Genomic DNA, 22067 nt, shown 5'->3' with positions numbered 1-22067 from the left:
AATAATAAATATCAGGATTTAGAATTCTTCTTCTTGCATTTCTTGTAGGTCAGTATCCATGATGTCCATTATTTCTTCACTGTTACTAGTTCTCATATTACAGGTTCCTCAGGCCTGTTTTTCTGATGTCTTGTCATCTTGTCTTTTGTGGATATATTATGTCTGATCGAATCTTAGTAGTAGGAATTTAGAGGTATCAGCAAATATGCAGAGGAGTCTCTGTTCTCCACAGCTAGGGCTGGGATGGTCTGACTTCTCCCCATTCACCATAACTGGGAGGTATGCGGTGATCCTGGAGATCCTATTAGTTGTGTTTAGTGTTACGTGTAGGTATCCCTCCATACTTTCCACTGATCAGAGCCTGAGTCTTTCTGAGCCTCTGCTATGTCCAACAGCAGACCCTACTCCCACCTTCTTCAGCTTGTACTGCAAAGTCTCAGACCCATGGAGTTTATCAGGGATTCACAAGTCCCTGGGGGTGCCAGGCTGGGCGTTTTCCCATGGGAACCATGACTTCTCTCTTATGGTGTTATTGAGTGCAGCTCTGAATCTCTGGAGGGTGTGGTGATCTCAGCCGCCACTACTCCTTCACTGGGTTGAACCACAAAATCTCAGACCCAGGGAGTTTATCACAGCTGTGAGAGTCCCTGAGGGCCGAGCACTGAGAGTTCTCCTTCAGGGACGGCAGTTTCAATCAAGATTTTGTTGTGCACTTGTCTGGATCTCTGGTGGGCATGGTTAGCTCAGCTGTGGCTGGCAAGATGGCACCGCTGTGGTACTCTCGGCTGGAAGGTAAGCAGGTTTTTTTTCTGGTATTGAGCTCTGCTCTGGATCCCTAGAAAGCATGGTGAGCTCAGCCACTGGAAGTTGTAGCTAGTATTTGCGAAGGAAGAACTGATGACTTACAACCCCTGGATCTGCAGCTGCTCACTTCAGATCCTTTTTTTTTCCTTTTCATCTCTGGAGTCCAGTGCTGTGAGGCAAGACGGAGCTGCCACAGTGCCCACCACTGCAAGATGAGTGGATTTATTTTCTGCTCTCTGGTCATTCTTTTAATCTTCTTATTTTCTGTACCTTGTATTTATCATTTTTATATCTCTACTGAGAGTATTTTCTAGCGTTGTAGAATGCTGTTTTTGAGACAATGGAGAACAGGTGTCAGCAGGACTTGTAACTGCTGCTTCTCTTGGTCACCATCTTCCTGGAAGTCTCACAACATGTGTTTTAAACAAATATGTAGTTATAATTAATCATTTATCTTATTAATGTATATAAAATGTATAATTTAAAGCTCTCCTAATAACATATTTTATATCATGCAGAAAAATTCAATATAAAATATATTGTATTCAGCTCCAAAATTACATGAAAATAATCCTAAATGTTTAACTTTTATAAAACTTGAAATTTTAAGAATTTATTATTTACCAAAAATATGTTCCAATATTCAGTTCATACTTAGACAATTTTAGCTTATTTTTTTTAAAGGGGTTCTTTTTTTTTTTTTTTTTTTGTCTTTTTTGGAACCAGGGATCGAACCCAGAGCGCCACACGTGCAAAGCAGGCGCTTTGCCACTGAGCTACATCCCGGCCCCAACTTAGACAATTTTAAAAATAAATATAGATTATACTTCTTTTATTGTTTTCAACATATGCATTTTTCATTTTGATTACTATGTTCAAGGATATGTTTTTTATGTATTAATTATTACTATATTATGGGCACTAATATGTAATATATAAGGCTACTGATCATGGACTAAAACTTTCTCGATATAAGTGTGGTTTCAATTCACTATAAGCAATGGGAACTTGGATAAATTATTTGACAATAAAATATTACATATTTTCTCATTGTCAAACATTTAGAGTGAGGATTAGATGATATACCTTAATATACTTCATAGTATATAGTGACACAATTAACGTAATCTCATTATTTTCAAAATGGTTGAAATGAATAAAAAATTAATATCAATCTTTAACTGACACATGATAAGGACAAAATTACATTTGAAAATCACTGAGCATACAGAAGAAAATTTGAAGATTTATTTATTCTAAAGTTTTTTATATGACAATAAAATTTTCCCTTAACAGACCTCTATAAAAGAATTTTACACTTGGAGTATTTAATTCTTAGACCATATTTATTAAACTCATTCTCTCATCATTTATTTCATGAAAATCTTACTTGATTCCCTAATCAACTGTATATTGACAATTAGTAAGATTCTCCCAAAAATGTGTAAGTATTTCATCTATGAAAGTGATTTATTGTAATGCGTGAGTATTAACATGTACTGGATTATATCAACCTTGTTACATCTATCATGAACTAATCATGCTACACTTTAATGAGTTTTGTAAATTACCACTACTGATGTAACTATACCTTTTGCTGCATATATTATCTGAGCTATTGTTGAACAATATGTTTTTAAATTCAACCACATTCTTGATAAATGTATACATTTTGCTATTTATTAATAACATTTTATATAATTGCATCACAATATATTAAACTATATTGCTGTTAATAGACATTTGATTTGTTTCCAGTTAGTGCTATTATTTTTAAAGCTATTAAATATTTGTAAACAAGTACTTATATTAATATGTGATTTTATTTTTCTGTATATATCCATAGTGCAGTGTTTGATCTCAATTAAATGTATGTTTAACTTTAGGAGAAACAAACTTTTTCCAGTATAGTTTTAACATTTTACAGGTAAGAGAATTCTGATTTCTATACATCAGCATTTAGAGTTGATACCACTATTAATTTTACCCAGTTGATTGGGAGTATAGAGGAATTACATTGTGGCTTTAATTTATTCTCTCATTAAAAACAAGATTTTGAAGGTATCTTCATGTATTTATTTACTATAAATATATTTGTGAAAATAATATATATGTGTTATTAAAATATATAACATGAATATATAATATGTATACATATGTATACACTATGTATGTATATACTATAATAAAATATGTGTACATATTTATAATGGATAAGTACATATACATAATGTACATTCTCTTGTGATACAAATATCTTACTTTTTGTATTGATTATTATAACTAATTTTAAGATAAATTATTATATTCTAGACAGATTACTTAATTATATTTATATTATCATTTTAGGCTTTCTATTTTTGTGAGTTAAAATAATTGAGTTTGGGATTAGATCAAATCCCAGTGTACTTTTGATTTACATTTCCCTGGTGTATCTCTTCTTTTGTGAAGTGTTTATTCAATTCAGTTGCTTATTTCTTAATTGGGTTGTTTGTTTTGTTAGTGTAGAGTCTTTTGAGTTCTTTGTATATTCTGGATATTAGCCCTCTATCAGAGTAATAGCTGGTAAAGATCATCTCCCACTTTGTGGGCTTTCTCTTTAGATTCTTGCTGGTTTCCTTTGATGAGTAGAAACTTTTTAATGTGATGGCATCCCACTTGTTAATTCTTGTTTTAACTTCTGTACTTTAGAGGTCTTGTTGTTGAGGAAGTTACTACCTATGCCTATATGTTGGTGTGTTGAACCTAAGCCCTCCTCTAATAGCTTCACAGTCTCTTGTCTGATTTTCAGGTCTTTGGTCCATCTTGAGTTGATTCATGTGCATGGTAAAATTTTAGTTCCATCTTTCTACAAATAGATAGCCAGTTCTACCAGGACCATTTGTAGAAAAGGCTTCCTTTTCTCCAGCATATGAATTTCGCTCCTTTGTCAAAGATCAATTGACTATAAGTGTTTGGATTTGTTACTGTGTTTTCTATTCTGTTCCATTGCTCTATTTGCCTATCATTGTGCCAATAGTGTGCTGTTTTAACTACCTTTGCTTTGGAATATAATTTGAAGTCAGGTATTGTGATACCTCATGCACAGTTCTTATTGCTGAGGATTGCTTTGGCTATTCTGGGTCTTTTCTTTCTCCATTTAAAAATCATCGCTGATTTTTCTAGATCTATGAAGAATTTCATGGGTGTTTTGATAGGATTTGCATTGAATCTGTAGATCACTTTTGGCAGAATGGCCATTTTGATAATATTCATTCTGCCAATCCATGAGCAAGGGAAATCTTTCCATCTTACAAGGTCTTCTTCAATTACTTTCTTTAATGTTTTATAGTTTTCATTATAGAGGTATTTTATGTCTTTGGTTAGGTTTATTCCTAGATACTTTATTGTTTTTGAGGTTATTGTGGATGGAATTGTTTTCTCTATTTCTTTCTTCATGGATTCATTGTTGGCATATAGAAAAGCAACAGATATTTTTAGGCTGATTTTGTATCCTGGCACTTTGCTGAATTGTTTAATCAGCTCCAGTAGTCTTTTGGATGAGTTTTTTGGATCTTCTAGATATAGGATCATGTCATCTGCAAACAAAGATAATTTTAATTCCTCTTTTACTATTTTAATTCATTTGATATCCTTCTCTTGTCTTATTGCTGTGTCAAGAGTCTTAAAGACTATATTGAAAGGGAGTGTTTATAGTGGGCATATTGTCTCGTTACTGATTTTAGGGGAAATTCTTGGAGGTTTTCCCCATTAAATATGATATTGGCTTTGGGTTTATTGTATATTGCCTTAATGATGTTGATATACACTCCATCTATTCCAATTTTCTGCAGAGTGGCAGGAATAATGAAGGCAAGTAACAAATGCTGGTGAGAACGTGGGGAAATAGGAATTCTTTTACACTGCTGGTGGGAGTGCAAGCTACTTCATCTGCCATGGAGATCAGGGTTGATGTTCCTTAGAAAATTTCAAATGGATCAACCATATGATCCAGCTATATTACACCTGAGTATCTTTCCAAAGGAATTGAAATCAAAGATCTACAGTAACATATAAATACCCATGTTCATAGCAGCACAACTCACAATAGCTAAATATGGAACCAATCTAGGTCTTCAACAGATAAATGGATTGCAAAATTATGGAAAATACACACAATATGAATTCTATTCAGCAATAAAAAGAACAAAATTATGTCATTCTCAAGAAGATGGAAAAACTTGGAGAACATTATGTTAAATGAGATTAACCTATCATAGAAAGAAGGGACATATGTTTTCTCTAATATACTTAAGCTAGGGATTATTAGGGATACCAGAGGGACTCCAGAAAATGGTGGGGAAACCTCAGCAAAGCCAGAAATAAGGAGTAGAGGAGGAAGAAGGCGGAGGTTAATTAATGAAAAAACTATATTCAAATATGTGCATACACATGAATATAACATAGCTAACTTAGACACAGTATTGTGAGAGACAGAAAAGGGGAAAGTGGGGAGCGAAGGGCACCAAGTAGTGTGTGAATATATGCCATCGTGATCAACATTATGATGTGACACTATAGTGCACAAAAATAAATATAAAAATAATAATTGAGTTTTATTTTGTGATAGGTGATTTTTAAATTTTGTTTATAAAATGTGCTTACCCAACATTTTTAATGCTTTTTCCTGGTAGGTTTTCTAATAGGAAGTTTACATTTCTTTTACTTTAAAGTTTAGGTTCATGTCCCATTTAGAATTATTTATCTAATTTTCTTTTCTTTTTTTTGTGGTAATGTGGGTGAAACCCAGGGACTTTTCTACCTCCAGGCTTCATCCTCAGCACTATTTTTTTATCATTTATTTGGAAACAGGGTCTCACTAAGTTGCTGAGAGCCTCACTAAGTAGCTGAGGCTGGCTTCAAACCTGTGCGATACTTCTGTCTTAGCCTCCCAAGCGCTGGGATTGCAAGCATGCATCACCACGCCTGGCTAATTTTATTTTTAATCGATGTATAAAACTTGTATATTTTTATGATGATACAACTACGATGTTTCAAAACATGTGAATATGGTATCATGATCAAATCCCTGTAACCAGCAGAGCTACCAGCTCAAATATTTATACTTTATTTAAGGTCCTCAATTCTATCTGTCTTGAAATTATATATTAATTTTAGCTGTAATCATCATCCTACTATGCCATAGAACATCAGAAATTGCTCTTGTTTTCCAACTATAATTTGTATGCTTTATCCAACTTTTTTTATTCCTTCTTCCTTTCCCCATTGGTAGCTCCTGTTAACCAGTATTTTACTCTGTTTCTATGATCAACTCTTTTAGATTGAAGTTTTGAGGTTATCTATCTATCTATCTATCTATCTATCTCCCAAAGTATAGGTTTAATATCTACTTTAAACTTTTTTAAAAAGAGGAAAAAACTAACAAGAAAATAAACATAAGTAATTTGGTAAGACTTGGCTAATCTTTCTACTCCATATAATGTAACACTGTTTCAAAGTCCTATAAACATGGTCCCTTTAATTCTTAGTTTGCTGAGTGTTATTATTTTAATTTTAAATTAAAAGCATATGTTTTGTTAAGGAAGTTTTTTGCATTTATTGAGACAATTGCGTGCATATGTATAATGGATAACAGACGGGCCCCCAAGCTATGTTGCTTCAGCATATCATTATTTGATTTTATAATGGTGTGAATTTGAGCCATTCAGTAGAAAATGCATTTTGAATTTTGAATTTTATCTCATAACAAACTAAGGATATCATGGTGCTGAGCAGCAGCAGCTCCTAATCAGCTGAACAATCACTAGGGTTAAATGGCCTGTGCTCTGTAAGGTACTACTGTCTTGCAGATATTCCATATGTTGTGTATTAAATGAATTTCCACTTTTTATATATTCAGCTTATGATGAATATTTTGAGAAAAAAAATGCTATTTCAAATCATGGAGTGTCTTAAACATTTACTGGCTTTTAAATGTTAAACAATCAACCTTTCCTTCTGAGATACACCTGCTTGGTCTTGATGGAAGCAATAGCAGCCACCCAAGTTCCCAAGGACTTAATTCATTAGCAGTTTGTTCAACTGGAAGCCTTGTTTTACTTCATACTGTTTTCCAATGTCTGAGAGCAGCAATTTCTTGTATTTTATTTGATTTTAAAATAATTTATCACAGCAGGCTAGTCTTGTACCAGTTGCCCTTTCTTGATCGAAACAGAAAAAGTTTATTTTCATGTTGTTTCCAAGCCTGTTAAATCTGTTATTGAAATTATATAATTTAAATATTACATGAAAGAATAGGATATATGCACTTTATGGAATCAGGCTTTGTGTTGACATTTTTTTAAACTTAATCAAGTGAGTTGCTGAAAATATGTGGCAATTTAGGAGAAAAATTAGACAACTATAAAAATCTCAGGGATTTACAGATAAATCTGAAATATTGCTGTACTTATTTTTCAAGTATCCTCAGAATTTTCTTTCACATGGAATAAATCAACTATAGAATCCCACAGTTGAGTAAATGATTCAATAGGTGTGTTTTTTCAGAAAAATGGTGACATTAACCCCAAACAACAACAGATTCATTCTAAAATATAAGGCTTTGTCCCTACATTGAGAAGTTGGACATTGATGATCATTGTACATTCAAACACTTAAGTACTAATATTTAAAATATATTTGCTTTGTTATTTTTCTATTTCCCATGTTAGCTATTTTTAACTATTTTCTGATGTTTATTAAATATGAGATAACATTTATTATGTATATAATACCTGGAAAAGTAAACATGGTGGAAAATTTTAATTTATTCTGTTAGTGAAGTTTGAGACAGCATGTAACATATGATTATAAATTTAAGTTAAAAGGATAGCATAAACGTTAATCATGTAATGAAGATAGATTGCATATACTCTACTATTTTGTATTTTTTATCCTTTTTCTCTACAAATATGAAAGATACAACTTTTACAAGCATCATGAAGGGGACTAAGATGTAAATAATTTTGGAGATCTGACTTACTAAAATATTATAAAATAGATATTACATTTCTAGATTCCCTAAAATAATTTACTGGACCAATGGAAACATTGTCAGACAGATAAAAGTCTTTTCTTTCAGTTTACTTTAGAATCAATAACACATGCTCACTTCTTACCAGTGTAATTAGTTTGAAATAAAGGTGTATTGTTTTTACTTTATGTTATTTATAGAATAGAAAAAGTGTTTATTCCTAAAATGAAAGAAATAGTTTAAATTTTGAATCCTTTAATTCATGTTACTCTGAGTTAAAAATACTCAGACACATGGGATTGTTGAGAGATTTGTGGGTAAATGAGAAAAAAGGATTTCCTTAGCGTGAATGTTCTTACCTGGAATTTGTAGGACACGTGTGTAGTGAATAAGCTTAACATATTGTAATCATATAAAGATAAATACTAGCCGGGCGTGGCGGCGCACGCTTGTAATCCCCGCGCTTGGGAAGATGAGACAGGAGGATCGCACAGGTTCGAAGCCAGCCTCGGCTACTTAGTGAGACTTTCAGTAACTTAGTGAGATACTGTTTCCAAATAAAACATAAAAAAGATCTGGGAGTATAGCCCGGAGGTAGAAAGTCTCTGGGTTCTACCCCCAGTACCACCAAAAATAAAAATAAAAATAAAATAAAAAATAAATAAATAAAATAAAAATAAATACTACACATGCATAAAATGAAGTTTGGGTGATGTTTCTAAAATATTTATATAGTTATATATTTTTTATTTTTAAGCTTACATGTATTTGCTACTACACTGGTGTATCTTTCTTTATTATGTATTAAGTGATTTAAAACATGTAGGCTTGATTTAATTTTATATCATACAAAAATCACAGAATGCATTATTTTAACCTATTTATATAGCTACAGTAAGGTATCTTTGAGGAATAATCTATTAAATATCATACATTTGCCTTAATTGCCAAGCTTATAAATTATTTTGAAAATAATATTTGATTTTTAAATTAATATTTAAATAATATCTAAAAAGAAAAAAGAAAGAAAAAGAATGTGGTGGTAGTGGTAGTATGTTTCAAGTATTAAGATATTTTATAAAATAACTATTCTTTTAGTTATAAAATAATTCTTAAATATAATAGTCATACTAGTAAGATATTTCTATTATTTATTATTTTATTCGTCTAAAATTTCAATATGACTTGCATATTCTTATAGAATTTTAACAACACAAGTAAAATTAGAATGACTGACTAATTCATTTTCTTAATTTCTAAAGTTAAAATTCTAATTTCACTGGAATTCATGAAATTTTTCACCGGGCATAGTGGTGCAAGCTTGTAATCCCTGTGCTTGGGAGGTGGAGACTGGAGTATCACACAGTTTCAAAGCCAGCCGTGCTGGCCTAAGAGACCTTGTTTCCAAATAAAATATAAAAAATAGATCTGGGGGTGTAGCCCGGAAGTAGAAGGGTTCCATCCGAGTACCACCAAACAAAAATAGAGCTGAGTTTTGTTATCCCAGAGCTTGGGAGGCTGAGATAGGAAGATTGCACAGGTTCGAAGCCAGCCTCAGCAACTTAGTGAGACTCTGAGACTCTGTTTCCAAACAAAGTATAAAATAGGTCTGGGAGTATAGCCTGGAGGTAGTAAAAGCCCCTGGGTTCCACCCCCAGTACCACACACACACACACACACACACACACACACATACACACACACACACACAATATATATATATATGTATATATATATATATATACATATATATATAATTTTAAAGAAATAGTGAAAATATATTTCTTAATAAAATATATACTTAACATTCGAAAATATTCTACTATCAACACACAGTAACTATTGAACAGAATGAGGATTCTTAATTTGTAGACTATTACCTTTAATAAATCTCTATAAAAATATAATGAAAACCAGCTGGGCATTGTGGTGCACGCTTGTAATCCCAGTACTTGGAGGCTAAGACAGGAGGATCTAGGTTCACAGACAGCCTCAGCTATTTAGTGAGGTCCTCTACAACTTAGTGAGAAGCTCTTTCAAAAATAATGAAGCCTGCCATAGTGGCGGTTTGCAGCCAGCCTCAGCCAGTTAGTGAGACCCTTTACAACTCAATGAGACCCTGTTTTAAAATAAAGAATAAAAAATAGGGCTAACAGTGTAGCTCAGAGGTAGAATGCCCCTGGGTTTCATCCCTAGTACTGAAGAAAGAAAGAAAGAAAGAAAGAAAGAAAGAAAGAAAGAAAGAAAGAAAGAAAGAAAGAAAGAAAGAAAGAGGAAGGGAGGGAGGGAGGAAAGGAGGGAGGAAGGAAGGAAGGAAGGAAGGAAGGAAGGAAGGAAGGAAGGAAGGAAGGAAAGAGGGAAGGCTGGGGATGTAGTTTATAGGTAGAATGTCCCTGGGTTCAATCTGCAGCATGCCTCCCCCCACACAAATGCAAACCATAAAATATATTTATAAATTCATATTTTTACACACAGATATTTATGAAAATTTCACAGATACAAAAGTGATCTTTAGAATTCATAGTCACGACAAACTGGTATTGTAATAGTTGATAAAGTATTTTATTTTTTATTAATTTGTATATAGAAAATAATACCTAATTTTGAGAAAAATGAAGTACATTATATAATTAAGATATTTATAGTATTATAATAATTTATGTTTCTGATGTTTTCAGTACTTACATTAAAATGTGAACAATTATAATAGAAATCTACCAAATTTTGTTGTAAGCTTATATTAATGAACACAACTTAGAGTGACTGGGAAGTGTACATGTTAAAATAATAGTGGCTTTGAGGAAAAAGAAATTAAGCGTTTAGGTCATGATTTGTAGGAAAATGCATTCAAAAAATGGTATTACGTTTGTTTTTCTCCATTTAATGTTGACAGTGGAAAATCTGGCAAAGTGGAGTATTTAATTGCTTCATGTTTTCTTATAACCCATTACAGTAGCAGGCACACAGTAGAGTTTCATCAGTACTTACTGGATAAAATTAATTGTTCCTGCAGAGTTAGAAGATTCTCAAAATATTGTAAAATGCATTGGTGTCAGGATACTACTTTGTATTAATTTCACTCCATAGTAGGCAATCTGCTGATGTGAATTCCAATTATATTGGTATCACACAAAGCATAGATCATTTATATATAGTATAATTTGTGACAGAAATAATCACATGTACAGAATTGACAATATGACATATATTCTATTTTTGTATCTGATATTTTTATAAAAATATAATAGATATGTTATATACACATATATGTATATGTAATATATATGCATGTATTCAGGAGTGATTCTTTTTTCTCCCATCCTAAATACTGTAAAATGTGCATGGCACCTTAATTGTTTCTCAGACACAATGAAGAAGAACAAAATTGCGTTATGTGCAGGAAAATGGAAGGACCTGAAATACACTATGTTAAGTGAGATTGGCCAATCACAGAACGTGAAAGATCATATATTTCCTCTCATATGTGGGACCTAGGGAGTAATCAGGACACCAGAGGGCATTCAGATAATTGAGGAGAAGCCCCAGTAGAGTTAGGGAGGTGGACAGGGAGGGAGCAGAGGGAGAATTAATGCCAGGGTACCAATGCTCATCTCAGTATCATGTATGGGGAAGGAGAGGATGGGAAGAGGGTCAGGGAAAGCCCACCACGGGCTTTATGCACATGTGTCAATATCACTATAAACTAAATTATGATGTGAAACTATAAAATACCAATAAACGTATTAAAAACAATCTAGCAAGTCAAATAACTCTAATTCCAGGATTACAGATGAAATAATTAAGGCATAAAAATAACAGAAAACTTGCTGAAGTTTTGACTCCTAAAGAATGTTAAAAATGGGATTCACATTTTCATTTGTCTGATTTCAGTGAATTTTATTTACTGTATTACAAAATATTATAAAATGTGGTTTATAGAAATCAAGTATCAATATAAAATAATAATAGCCATAATAAAATATTGCATTAAGTTCTTAGGAATATTATCCAAATTTAGCCCTAGAAAAATCTTTGTAGCACATATGAATAATTTTACACTTTATAGGTAAAGGATTAATATCCTAAGTATAAAATGCTAACCTCAGTACCATGGGAAATTATTTACAAGAATCCAAAGAAACCTCTAATTCACATATATAGTATTAGCTAATATGACTGAGCAAAACCTTCACAATGTATGTAGGTAGTAGGCTCCAAGTGCATACAAATCCACAGTGGACCGTCAGCCTTAATTATCTGGATTTAAAGATATATTTTTACACATCGTACTAATTTTAACAAATAGTGCACAGGTTAAAACTGGGAATTATCTAATCCCAAATGCTGATCTATTAATCACTAAATTGTAGACTAAAGAGTGTACCTTGGATATTTAATAATTCTACATAAAAAACAGAATCTATGTCCCTTAGGGTTTAGTTTCCCATGCTCAACAGTGGATGTTGAGGGCATGCAAGTTTCACAGGAAAGCCTGAACAGGACAGGTCGGACAGTGAGAGATTATGACCAATGACACTCAAAGACTTATTGTTCTTTTAATAAGTTTTTTCTTAAGAGATAGTCTTTCCAGAATCCTTTCATATGAAAACTGTTTTCCGATTTCACTGAGGTTCCTTCTAGCCTTGCCTGCTCAGAAGTAGACCAAAGAAATATTTATTCAGACCAATTGAAGTTGCTGATACCAGTGATTAGGGGTACTAGAATTATATTTGCCTCAGATTTCAAGAATGAGTTGTTTTCATTTGGTAAATAGACTGTGAACTATTGGAATATAGGAAATAATCATGAACGATGCTTAGAATAGGAAACATATTTATATGTGACCAGAGTTACACAAAAGAGTAGTGGACAGTAACCCTGGTTTTGCCCAGGTAAGTCACGTTAACTGCATCAAGATGGATTTGCAAATGGTTTTGAATGCAATTAGCTTATGCTATTTGGACAATAAACTCACCTTGACCTAAAAAATAAAATAAAATAAAATAAAATAAAATAAAATAAAATAAAAATTTATATGCATAAGAATTCAGATAACAAATTTCTTTTAATGTTTTAATAATTGTATTGGTGCAGTGTAAGTACAGATTCAAGTGAGGTTCATAGTCATGCCAACAACATGCACACAAGTCTTGGTGAGTTTCCCTTCAGGCATCACCCTGTTACTCACCCCTGCCCATACCTAATAGTGAGATTGGCAGTGATGTCTTCCTATGTGGACACAGCATAATTTGAACTGTTTTGTTTGCCAGCTCTTACTTTTCTCCTCCCCACATTTCTCTCCTTATCCCTCTCCCCTATTTTTCTGGTCATTTTCCTCAGTTATCTAATTTTTTTTTTGTTTCCTATACTTCATCTAACTTCTACATATGAGAAAACATTTGACCCTTGACTTTCTGGAAAAGGCTAATCTCATATGTTCTAGTTTCATCTATTTTTTCTGAAAATAAGATGATTTTGGTATTTTATTATGGCTAAGTAAAGTTTCATCATGTATATATACCATTATTCTTGCTATCCATCTAAAACACCCAACACAAAGATAAAGTACTGGCCAATATTAGCATCTACAGGAAGTTGTGGCACTACTTTATTTTAACACTAGAAGTAATGTGAATATATATATATATATATATATATATATATATATATATATATATGTATATGTATGCATTGAGGTAATTTTAATGCAATGAGTATACTTATTATATGTATATGAAATAAAACCATGCATATATCACAGTATCTTTCATAATATATGTACAACAAAAAACTGATGAATATTACAATTTATATATGAAATTATTAACAGAATACACTTTCAAGATATTTAAAAATTTTAATTTATAAATATGATATTCAATATTCTTTTAATAGATATTGAAAAATTAATAATAGATTTGATCACATTTGTGTTACTAAGAGCATAGTTTTGCATACTATATAAACAGAAATGTTTTGTTGACTTTACTACAGATTTTACTACATTTAAATGCAGTCTTCTGGCATATTTGTGATAAAATATTACAGTCCTTATTTTTTACTAATATGGGTCTAAATGGTGACTATGTAGATATCTATTTATTTTTCTCTAATCTACATGATCCAGCTATACCACTACTGAGCATCTTCCCAAAAGAACTGAAGTCAGACTATTGTAGAAATACAGGCATATCCACAATTCACAACAGTCAAATTATGGAACCAGCCCAAGTGTCCATAAACAAATGAATGGATCACAAACCTGTTAATCTGTAATTCCAACAATGTAACTTTATTCAGCCATAAAGAACAAAATTATGCCATTCACAGGAAAATGGATTGAATTTGAGAATATTATGCTAAACAAGATTAGCCAGTTTCAGAAAGCAAATAGTTGTATGTTTCTCTCTTATGTGGAAGCTAGAGAGGAATTGGGGAACAAAAAAGACCTCAGATAAAGGAGCAGACACTCCAGTGGAGAGATAGAGGTAGCTTAGCAGAGAGAGGGAGATAGGATAGAGACATAATGGAGGTAACACTTTAAATAATACTGTGTATATATATGAAATTATCAATAAAAATCTCAATGACACAAATGAAGAAGGGGAACAAGAAGAGTGGAATCTGGAGGAACACATAAAGTATTTTGTGCATAGATATTCCTGACACTCTATGCTCAGTAAGATGTGTAATTGCAATGAACCAATAAAAGTATAAACTAAAAAAATTATCATTATGTCTATATAGCTATTGTTTCAATACCTAAATTTTTCTATTACTGTTGTTTTTGCTTTTACTTTCTTGGCAATATGAGTATCCAGGAGTTTTTTTTTTTTAATTTTAGATATATTCAGGGAAACTAGTGGATAGTGGCATAAAATCTATAAATGTATTGGTCACTACCTGATGTTTAATTTGTAGATATTCCTATTGATTTATATATCCAAACTTACACTTGGATAAATTTTGTCAAACTTTATAATATGTCCATATATTTTATGTTAAAAGGTAACTTATTTTGATTAACCCACACTTTAAATAATAATGAGATAATTTTTTTGTGTTGACTTGCTATTAATCTTACCTCTTCTATTATTTATCACTAAATTTTTTGCCAATTATAGACACAAATTCTTTGTCAGTTATATGTGCTGTAAGTATCCTCTCCCATTTTTAACTTCTTATTTGTGGTATATTTGAAGAACTAAAAACAAAGATAATATTTTAATCAAATTTAACAATGCTACTTTGTTATTTTGTTATCTTATAAAATTAATAATTTTTGAAAAAATGAGAAGACTAAATTTAAGTCCTATTTTAAAGTATCAAAGGTAGTAATTGCTATTTTCTGGTTTTACCTTAATCTCATGCTTAATTCTGATTTCATTATTCTTTATTTTTCCCTGACAACATCATACTACATATATCCTCCTATAAAAATAGAATGATCAATAAAAAATTTACCTTGAGTTTTCTCTTTATTTAGATTTGATTCCTTCAACTTCTAAAATGAATGTGCAAATATTGTTAAAAATTGCTGTGCCTTTCTTAGATTAGTGATAAAACCAAGTATTGATTTCTTACACTCTTGACAACATACAGTGAGTTCTGTCAAATTTCCTTCATTCCCGTTCCTAAATAACATGTAATTTCCTTGATATAAAAAAAAATCACCTTAGTATTCATGTCATGCCTTGGTGTTCATTCTTTTTTTATAAGTTAATGAGTTCTAGCAAAGAGTGCTTTCATAAAGTTGTCTTTTGCCAAAAGTCCTTCTCCACCATATGGAGCTAGTGACAAGCCACGATATTGAGGAGATTTGTTTTAAACCAAGCCTCTAAAGTGTACAGAGAAATACTAAATACATCTCTCTGTGTTTTGCAGACAATCCTGACTTGCTGAGCCATGTCACAGTGGGTATTAGAGTTCTGGATGTCAATGACAATCCACCCGAACTCGCCAGGGAATATGATATTGTTGTCTGTGAAAATGCTAAGCCTGGCCAGGTAAGTTAATTGTTTCTTTCCTATCACTTGAATGGGAGGAAAATAAGCAGCTTTATTTATATTATTCATAGGTATAATCCTCCAAATCCTCCAGTGTAATTTTTGTACTTAGTGGAGATAATTTTATAAAGCTTTATTTTAAGTACCAAATAGATTTTCTCTGAGAGTCATAGAAAATAAATTTTCTTTGTATCCCCAATGCAATTTGGGACAACTCAACTTATTTATGCATGACCTGTTCATTATGCCAACAAAATTGCCTCGGATGCTTTACTGTAGCCCTGCATTGAGGAGAAAGGGTGAGCTTTCTTGTCTTCATAAATATTAGAGACTGCATTGAAAAGGAGGAGTTCCTTTCTTTACTTTGGGAGATGCAAGAAAGTGTTATAGGAAAGATGATTGAATGATGTTGGTACTAAAGGTGTTTAAGTGTCAACGATGTGAGTGGTGCGCATGTATTCATGATATGGAGACAATGAGGCGATCAAGCTTGGAAGCAAGACATGAGGATGGATTGTCCTGACCTCCAGTGAGAAGGAGCATGACAGTTCTGCAGGAAGGTTAACACTGCTAGAGCATAAAGAGGAAGTGAGAGACTGGAAGAGAATGTGCATTCAGCTCTGCTCTATACCAAGACATGAAAAATCCACAGCTTATATTTTTACCTATAACAGAGCGTATGTAATACTTCGAGGTTTCTGTAGGCCATACATCTATGTATGACTTACCTGGATCTAAATAGGGTCCCACAGGACTGCAGATAATGTTTATCCAGGGCCATGTTCTTACCCAAGGCTCAGGAAACTCTGCCAAGATCATGTTGTGTTGGCAGCATTTGGATCCTTTCAGCTATATGCCTGATTTTCAGGGGTTTTATTACCTGCTCATGGCTGACACAGTTCTGAGATACTATTCAGAGCTGTATGCCATATGGGCTCCCACAGTACACTCATTTATTTCACCAATCAAAGAGAGAAAGTCTCTCTCAAAGGAGACTACTAGGAAAGGTTTCAGACATTGCAATGTTAAAATCAGAACCAAGCCACAAGTTATATTCAGACTTCAGGGTAAAGGATGGGGAAGGCCTGCATTCCAGAAAGGATTATTTAAATCTGTTTTCCATAGATAAATCCAGTGGAAGAAAAAATCTAAATTCACATAAATTAGATAATTGTTATTGAAAATGGTAAATCAGAATAAGTACGTCATTCAAAATTGCCCTAAATCATTATAAAGCTTGTGATGAAGGTATAGCCTCAAGAAAAATCACTTTTTAGTCAGTAGCAATGGTGTACACCTGTAATCCCAGTACTTGGAAGGGCTGAGACAGGTTCTAGGCTAGTGTGTGATAACTTAGTGAGACACTGTTTCAAAATAAAATACAATAGGGCTGAGGAATGACACAAAGGTAGAGTACCCCTGGGTTTAATCTTTCTAACACACACACACACACACACACACACACACACACACACACACAAACAAACAGAATGTTTGAGGGACAATCAACAGTGGCCCATTAAACAATCATTGCTTATGTGTTTTTAAGAGTATGAATAGCATAAGATGGAGATCATACACAGAGGACTTCTCCCAGCCATGAGAACAGCTTCCTATGAGAAACACAGAAGCAAAGTTGAGCTGTCTTCTGATTGGCTATACCTAGGCATTTGGCTTAATCTTGCATGGTATAAGTTTGGCACTTGTGATTGGCTAAAATCAGCTATTCATGATTATATGAAATCCAGCTAGTTGTATTTTTATTATTATTCTCATTTTTGTATTGGTGAATTGTAGTCATACATCTTAATGGAGTACAAGATGATAGAGGCATACATGCACACATCATTCATTGATCCCTTCCCCAGTTTCCACCCTATTCCTTCCCCCTTCCTTCATTCTCATGTTTGACTTAGTGATTGGCTTTGATATTCTTGTGAATGTACAACATGTACATTAGGGAATTTCCCTCTTCCTTCCTCCAGTTTCCTTCAGTTAGGTTGCCTTATTTGCTCATCTATGGTTTCTCCTTCTCTGTCTAGAGTTCTTCTTGTGACCTTTTGTCCCCTAGCTTCTGCATATTAAGGAGAGCATTTGATTTTTTACTTTTTGTAACTAATCTCACTTAGCATAATGTTCTCCAGTTTCATCTATCTCTCTGCAAATGATGTAATTTTGTTCATGGCTGAGTAAAATTCCATAGTGTATATATCCAATAGTTTTGTAATTCATTCGTTTGTCGAAAAACATCTTGGCTGGTTCCATAGTTTGACAATTATGAATTGAGCAGCTATGAACAGAAATACACATGCATTAGTTTGGCAGTTTGTTTCTTAGAAATTTTGATTACTGAATAAAATAATTTCTAATATGTCCAGAATATATTTATTTCATTGAAATAGCCTTCTCACCATGGAAAAATTACAGAAATAAGGAACAAATTACTAGTTGCCAGATGTTAAAGGGGAGAGAGTATAAAGATGGCAGAGAAATGAATTTGGATAAAATAGGGCACCATATGAACAGATTCTTGGATGGAGGTAACCTCACGTTCAAGGCCACCCTTAGAAACTTAGTAAAATATTATTTAAAAAAAAGAATAATTCAGGCATGGATGGTGACAAATGCCTTTAATCCCAATACTTGGGAAGCTGAGACAGGAGAATCACAGGTTTAAGGAAAGCCTCAGAAGCAGTAATGACCTTCTCAGCTATCTAATAAGACCCAATTAAAAAAAAAAAAAAACAACTAAAAAAAGGTAGAACAAATAAATTTAAAAATATACTAAATGAAAAATGATAACTTAAGAGGAAAATGAAGTAGAAAATTGATAATAATTAATATTCGTTTTAAAGCATGGAAACTAAAAGAAAGAAAATATGAATGTGAAAATTCATTGGAAATGAATATTTAATTACTGGAGGTGTATGAGAGTGACCGAATGAGACAGAAATAATATTTGAAATGATTTTGCCTTGGGGATTTTCTCAACTAATGTAAAATATCAACTCAAACATTCAAGTGCATGGGGGAAAACAAACAAAACTAAGCAGGCTGTCTACAATGGTAAACTTACCAAGAAACACTGCAATAAAATCTCAGAAAATTGAAGACAGTGAAAAGAAAAAAACAGTACCTTTATGAAGAAGCACAGAATAAAGTAAATATCCAGGCACTGAGGACCAATGTGATCTTACATTTGACCATAAAATTCATGATCATAAAAATGAAATATTGTTAAATTAGATTTTTAAATTAAATTTTTGTTTCTGAAACTATTACTAGAACTAAAGCACCAGTTAGAGAGTGAATATTTGACATTCATATAGTCTGACAAAGTATTAGTATTTAGACAAGAAAAAGAGCTTTTAGAAATTCAATAGTCAGAGACAGGAGGATCGCGCAGGTTCGAAGCCAGCTTCACTGGCTTAAGAGACCCTGTTTCCAAATAAAACTATAAAATAGGTCTGGGAGTATAGCCTAGAGGTAGATGGGTTTCCAGAAATTCCAGTACCACCAAAAAAATTAATAGTAAAAAAAATCTAATTGGGTAAATGGCCAAAAAATGAGCAGATATTTTTTCAAAACATGTATTAATAGGAAATAAGAGTATAAAATGTTTAATATCATTAGCTATTATGTGAATAAAATTAAAGCTACTATGTATTATCATTATACAACTCAGAAAGGGTAATTTTCAACAAATGTTAGTGAGATGTGGGTAAATAAGAATCCTTGCACATACTTTCACACTTGTGAAAGTATCAAGTGGTTCTGCTATTTTGCATAATATGGCTCTGTATTATAAAGTAAATTGTAATGCTCCAGCATAGTTCTTACTGTTTACAATTGCTTTGGCTATTCTGAGTCTTTTTTTGTTGTTTCATTAGTTTTTTTTGTTTTACTTTTTGTCTTTTTTTTTTTAATCCATGAAAAATAACATTGGTATTTTGATAGGGATTACATTGAATCTGTATATTGCTTTTGGCTGTATGGTCATTTTGACACTATTTATTCTTCTTATTGAAGAAATTCTACACTATAGCCAGTTTATTTTTGACAAAAGTATGAAAAATATACTATTCATTAAAAGATACTTTTATCCTTATTGTTGGAAAACTGAATATTCATATGTAGAAAAATAAAATTAGATTCCTATTCCTTGTCCTACAGAAGAATCAACTCAAGTTATATCAGAATATAGAAATTAGAACAAAAAACTTTCAATTACTAAGAGAAAATATAGGGCCACTCTTCAACATATAGGCACTGGCAAATACTTTCTCAATAAGATCGATAAAATTCAGAAAATAAAACCAAGAATCAATGGGATGGCATAAAATTCAAAAGTTTCTTGCATCAAAGAACATAATTAATAGTGTGAAAAAGAGCCAAAAGAATGAAAAAAATTGCCAGCTACCCCTCTGAGAACTAAAATATAGAATATATAAATAACTCAAAAAACACTAAAAATTTATCCAAAAATGGGTCATTAAAATGGATCATAGGAGGAACTCTAGATGAAGAAGAAGATTCTGTAGATGAGCAAATAAGGTGACCTAATTGAGGAGATGAAGGGGGAAAGAGGGAAAATCTTCAATGCACATGATGTACTTTAACAAACATATCAATGTCATTCACTAAGCCAAACATGAGATTAAGGCAGGGAGAAGAAATGGGGTGGGAATCCATCTGGTAAGGACTAATTGGGTGATGTGTGCATGTGTGTCTCCACCATCTTTTATCTCATTAAGATGTATGACTACAATGCAGAAATAAAGAAAAATTAAAAAGAAAACAAAAATGGGTCATTTAAATGAATAGAAACTTCTCAAAACAAGAAATATAAATGGCCAGCAAACACATGAAAAAAGTGTTCAACATCATTAGAAATCAGAAAAATGCAAATCAAAACCACACTAAGGTTCCATTTAACTCCAATTAGAATGACAAATGATCAAGAATACAAACAATAATAAGTGCTGGCAAAGATGTGGGGAAATGCAAACTCTTATACTCTGTTGTTAGGATTGTAAATTTGCACAAACTTCATGGTGATCAGTGTGGAAATTGCTCAAAAGACAAAAAATAGAGCCATCACACGACACAGCTAAACCACTTCTTATCTTTCCAAGACTTGAAGTCAAACTATATGGTGTATAGCCATATATCCATGTTTATAGCAGCACAATTCACAGTATCCGACTTATGGAACCAACCTAAGTGACTGTCAACAGATGCATGGATAAAGAATCCGTGGCATATGTCCATAATGGAATTTTACTCAGCTGTGAAAAGAACAAAATTATGCCATTGGCAGGTAAATAGATGGAACTACAGAATATTATGCGAAATTAGATCAGCCAGTCTCAGAAAGCCAAGGGTTGAGTACTTTTTCTCCTAAGTGGAAGTTAGAAAATAGAAAAACAAAGGGATTTCAAACAAGTGAGGAGGAAGATCAGTAGAAGAGTGGAAAAGAATTGAAGAAAGGAGGAAAGGGGTGGCTTAAGGAAGAGAACTATTCACATAATGTTAGGTCCATAGAAGCCCAGTGGGATGTGATGGAAAACACAGCACATGACCTGTCCATGTATTAATGTATCACATTGACTCTCACATTAGTGCATAACTACAACAAAACAACAAATGTTTAAAAAGAATGATAAAGGAGTCCCGCTGCTCTGCGATGCACTTAGCAGTTATACCAGAAACTAAGCAAGCAACTGGTGTCAAGTCCGGCAACTGCACTCTTGGGCATTCCGTTAGATACATGAAGTCTTTTATTCCCATGATGAACTTTACATAAATATTTATAGCTGTTTTATCATAGTAAACACAAACTGTATGAGGTTGGAAGTTCTTCAGTGGATGAATGGTTGAACAAACTATAATAAATTCATAAACTTGGAATACTGCCACCAGTGAAAAAGAACATTTATTTGATACATGCCACAACCTGAATGAATCTCCCAGGAATTTTGATGAGTGAATTAAGGAGCCAAATTTCAGTGTATGTTTCCATTGAAATAGACTTCTGACCACTCTTATAATCCCAGTACTTGGGAGACAAACAGGAAGATTGTAGGCTCAGGACCAAATGTTGGTATTTTGTTATTATAAGTTTACATCATCACCATATCCAGCTTGAAAATAAAGATTTTAATTAAAAATACATATATATGTATATATATATATACACATACAGACATGTAATAAAAATACATTCTATATTTTTTTATACTTTT

At 32.6% G+C, this 22067-nt stretch overlaps 1 protein-coding gene across 3 annotated transcripts in view; it reads left to right on the top strand.

Annotated features, from left to right (window-relative positions):
* The window catches only part of CDH18 (cadherin 18), a gene marked incomplete at both ends in the record, with an annotated part of 341945 nt that overhangs the window by 288525 nt on the left and 31353 nt on the right, over window positions 1-22067 (top strand). For all 3 annotated transcript variants that reach the window (XM_080704748.1, XM_080704750.1, XM_080704749.1), the window contains one exon: window positions 15701-15822. In XM_080704748.1, the coding sequence (XP_080560874.1) occupies window positions 15701-15822 (122 nt within the window). The remainder of the gene's footprint in view (window positions 1-15700; window positions 15823-22067) is intronic.

Source organism: Muscardinus avellanarius, assembly GCF_963383645.1.
Source record: "Muscardinus avellanarius genome assembly, chromosome: 1".
NCBI lineage: Eukaryota > Metazoa > Chordata > Mammalia > Rodentia > Gliridae > Muscardinus > Muscardinus avellanarius.
This window is presented reverse-complemented; position numbering and strand designations above follow the sequence as displayed.